At 34.2% G+C, this 4,477-nt stretch overlaps 1 protein-coding gene across 1 annotated transcript; it reads right to left on the reverse strand.

Moving 5' to 3' along the window:
• Window positions 1-971: 971 nt before the first annotated feature.
• Window positions 972-3,897, reverse strand: LOC118058646 ((-)-germacrene D synthase). The gene is made up of 7 exons (XM_035071367.2): window positions 3,662-3,897; window positions 3,156-3,429; window positions 2,614-2,992; window positions 2,273-2,491; window positions 1,983-2,121; window positions 1,458-1,706; window positions 972-1,381 (listed from the first exon to the last, which is right to left on the reverse strand). Exons 1-7 carry the CDS (start codon window positions 3,788-3,790, stop codon window positions 1,061-1,063), a joined length of 1,710 nt encoding a protein of 569 aa, XP_034927258.1. The 5' UTR covers window positions 3,791-3,897; the 3' UTR covers window positions 972-1,060.
• Between the last annotated feature and the right edge of the window lie 580 nt (window positions 3,898-4,477).

The following is a 4,477-nucleotide window of genomic DNA, read 5'->3' on the forward strand; positions in this document are numbered from 1 at the left end:
TTCCATGTGTTTCTTTTTTGAAAAATGATCTTCCTTCTCTCTGATCTTTATGAAATCTAGTTGTTTTCTTATAAAAAAAATTTGCTTTGATTTGAAATGCATGCTCCAATGATTGCTTGCTATACTGGTTTACTCTTTGTTCATGTGCTTCAAGGGATCCCATCAATTCATGAATCGTAAGCCTTGACAAATCTTTTTTTCCCCTTCAATAATAGTAATTATATACTAAAAGTTTTATGGTAAACTTTTGAGAATCTTCTCTGTAACTCTTTTATCAGAAACATTGTCACCCTAACTTTTTAACTAATTGATGATTTCAATGGTTCTTGAAAAGAAATCTTTAACAAACTCACTATTCTTCATTGTAAGATTTTCAAATTCTCTCAATAGATTCTGTAGTCGTATGGAGATAGCTTGCTAAGAACCCTGAGATTCATTTTTCAAAATCTCCCATTCTTCTCTTGCCTTCTTAATGGAGAAAATTCTGGGATAAATTGATTTGCTTACTCTCTGCTGAATTATTCTTAAGGTTGTTGCATTTCTTTGCACATTCTGCTTATATTCTTTTGCATTTTGTTTAGTCCTAGATGCAACAGATCTTGTTTGGGTTGGTTCTTCATATCCCTCATCAAATAATTTCCATAAATCTTGTGAAATAAAGATAGTCTCCGTATAAGAACTCTAGTATGATCTCCATCTAAGATAGGAATCCAAGTTGCTTTATAGAAGAAAATAGAGATACTTGATGAAGAAGCCATTTAAAGAAATCAGCTCTGATACCAAATATGTTGGAAACAGATTGCGGAAACATAGTTGAAGGAGATTTTTGTGTGAAATATTTGGTAGAGCTACAACTCAATACCATAAATGTTTTTATTATTTTTGTTATGAACATCCAATACTGGATAGAGAAGGTCTCTATATAACAGAGACTAATTTAATAAAAACTAGGAGGACATAAACTTCCTAGGTCCAGAGAAAATAAAAGAAACTTTGACTCATTAAAGCAAATAATTAAAGACGCTTCAAATTATAAATTACACTTTAACAGTGTTATCTATTAAACTAATAAGCTCGAAGTAGCTAGCTGCACTGGCTCAATGAGCAATGAAGTAATGTAATTTCTCACTTTTCCATTGGCATTTGTGTACCCATCTCCATCTTTGTACATGACATCCATCACCCGGGCAAGGTTGAGAACTCGAGTGAGGAGGGGTATCGGGACATGGTCTTTAGGGATGATTAACAACTCTTCGTTGATGTCTTTCCATGCTTCCACAACTTGCCTGCGTAGCTCATCAGATGCTTGTTCCTCTGCAACTTCATGCTGGTTCATGTAGCACTCTATTGCTGAGGCAACATGACCTCTCTCTTGTTCAAACTGCAAGGAGTTGGATTCAATAGAAATTAGTCGGAGATCGATCCAATATATTAGAAAGAAATCACAAAACACATACCTTGTGGGATACAATGTCATCCATGAGCCTGGCTATGACGGACGCAGCTTTAACAATCTTAGGATCCTTGTTTAGCCATTCAAAGGCATCTTTTGTTACAATATCGCCCATTCCAACAAAAGATATGCATGTGAGCAAGGGATAGCCAGAGGAAATCAATGAGATGCGCATGTACTCATCCATTGTTGGCATGTAATTTTCATGGAGCCATCTTGCTTCAACAAAATAGGCTTGAACTTGTTTCTTCATCTGAAACATACAAGAAGAATACTACTATGATAAAATTGACTATAAAAAGTTTATTATGTATATATATTTTTCAATGCCTTTAAGACAATTTCCATTGATTGAAATGTCAAACATGAGGTGGAAAGGAAGAAGAAGAGGAAGGTTGCTATTGATTAATTATGCAAACAATTTCTGATTGCTTCTAAAATTCAAAGTTTTTTTCCAGTGAATTAATTTATAATAAGTTTTTCCAATAAGTTTTAAACTAGTTAAGAGTTGACTTCACAGTATACGTACTGCTTCTTTTGCATAGTCAACCCTGTATGATCTTCCTTGCTCGGCCAACCCCGTCTCAATTTCTTTGTAAACATCTAAGAGTTGGTTGTAAAAATACTTCATATATTCTGGGAGATGATCGATGTTGCTGATATCCCACCTGAAAGATATCAGTAATTATAATTAATTAATGGATTTCATATCCTATTGTGAATACCATCAAAGAATTTTATGTATACTAGTATGATTTCATGTATATTAATTAATTAATTGATAACTTCATGTATTCTAGCTAGTTTTGTGAACCAAACCTCTCAATTGCATCTGTGAAGAGTACAAGTTCTTCCATTGTACCATATACATCATATACATCATCCATCACTGATGTCATGGCAATTACTTTAGTCATAATTATTCTAGCGAAAGAGTATTGAGGCTCAAAGCACACTCCCAATATCCAGAAGTAGCATTCTACTAGTCTGTCTCTTGCAAATGGTAGCTTCTTTGAAAGGTCCACCTTTTTCCACCACCTAAATGACAAAAACAAATAAAAATTAAAAATTAAAATACTTGTAGTTAATTAAATTCAATGTAATAAATTTATAATTATTATATAATAACTAATTAGAGACCTAACATTCAAAAAACTTACATTGTGATATCTGCAAGTTCCTTTTGGTGCATATTTTGGAGGAAGTTGAAATTTAGCTTTGCAAATTTGAGTAGAACTTCACTATGTGAAGCTTCTTGCTCATAGCTAGAGATGTAACGCTTTGCTCCTAGCCATGGTAGGTCCTTGTGGATGGGTTGATCTAAGGCATGTCTTAGCTTTACCAAAAGTGGAGGGCACAACATGTCTGCTGTCGTTATTGAGTTGAGATGAGTCGTAGCAAAGGTATGTGCTTCCTCTAGAATATCTTCTCCGTAAACCCTGAGGTGTGTAGCTTCATACAAGCTTAGCATTCCTTGAATATCATTAGCTAGGCAAACCTTAAAGTTCCCTTCAGTATCCTTGAACTTCTTGAAGACATCTATGTGTGTGTGTGTGTATATATATATATATATGCACCATATGATCACTTTCATCATTTCGTTCCTCATTTGTGAAAAAATATGGAAAATTTTGATTCTCAAGAGATTAAATGGACAAAAAGGAGAAAAATTAGAAGTTATCTAGGGAGAAGCGATATGTACCACATGAAACGTAGTGCCCTTGCTGTCTAAGTAATCGAAATCGAAGAGCAACCATTTGAAGGTCATGATCATGGACATAGTCGTCACCACAACCTTGATGGTACAAGTCACACAGCATTTGATCAATATCACTTTCAAAGAGGTAAGACACTCCCAAACGTTGGATTACATCGATAAAGTTCAGTTGCTGCGAAAGCTTGCTGGTAGTAGCATATAGCATTTCCTTCACCTCCTCCTTCAGCCTATAAAATTCTTGCTCAAAATGATCATCAAACTGCGAAGAAAATTAAATTGCACAGGTATCATAATACTAATTTGTAAGGGAGTTGATATGCATACTGACAGAGATAAACCCTGCAATCTATAGATAGAAGACAAGCAATTAGAAAATTAGCCTTAGTATTCGTTGTTCGATGGACAAATTTAGGAGTTGTATTACCAGGTTGGAGAATAAATTGGCTACCATATTTAATAGAGAATTATATACGCACGTAAATTACATTTACCATGGAGTTGAAAGTGTGGCAAACAAAATAATCACCCCAGATGCTCGGATGGAAATTTGCAGAGCGTCGAGTGACATCTGGTATGGTATCTCGAATTGAGTTTGGAGCAGCTGAAACATGAGAAGACATCTCTATGGTGATAGCTAGGGCTTAGTAAGATACAGTATCAAGACAAAAGTATATTAACTCAATTGGCTTAAAGCTTCGTGCTTTCAAGGGGAGGCTGTGAGTACAGGCGTTGCCACCTTGTGGTATTTATAGAGAAATTCAAGCGGACAATTGAAGCGAAATTAGATGATCAAAAGTGCTGCTCGATGCTGGAATTATTAATTACCACATGCCAATGCCAACTGCCTTATGTGATTTAATCTTAGAAAATAATTTAGGGTTAATTAAGAGATATGCTTACTCCTTGACTTCCTCCGGAATTTAAATCTCAAAAAAGTTTTTGTCCAACGCCAAAATAAAAAAGAGTGTAGACATTGCTACTCGCTACAATATCAAAGAAAAATTAACATTATGTAACAAAAACGTAATATATGTGTTTACTAAAATAAATCTGAAAATCATTTACGGAAAAAAAAAAAAACCTTTTTAAGAGAGAATAAAGCCAATTAGTACCAATAAAAAAAATTTAAAAGATTTAGAATAAGAATGAGCCATTAAATACTCTTGAAAAGTAACCAATCGAACAACGTTTCAGGTATAAAAAATTGGAGATGATGAACAGTGGTCAAACCACAAGTTGTTAGCATCCTTTTTTTTTTTTTTGTTAGTCAAAACAGCGTTATTTTGTACCAAAACAAATCATCTTAG

The sequence above is a fragment of the Populus alba genome, chromosome 11 (assembly GCF_005239225.2).
Source record: "Populus alba chromosome 11, ASM523922v2, whole genome shotgun sequence".
NCBI classification, from domain to species: Eukaryota; Viridiplantae; Streptophyta; class Magnoliopsida; order Malpighiales; family Salicaceae; genus Populus; species Populus alba.

Excerpts from the sequence above, each read along its gene's own strand:
- LOC118058646 (XM_035071367.2), bottom strand. The coding sequence starts at position 3,790 with ATGTCTTCTCATGTTTCAGCTGCTCCAAACTCAATTCGAGATACCATA. Across the intron at positions 3,430-3,661 it reads GCCACACTTTCAACTCCATG|TTTGATGATCATTTTGAGCA; the intron begins GTAAATGTAATT and ends TTTTCTTCGCAG. Across the intron at positions 2,122-2,272 it reads TTCACAGATGCAATTGAGAG|GTGGGATATCAGCAACATCG; the intron begins GTTTGGTTCACA and ends GATATCTTTCAG.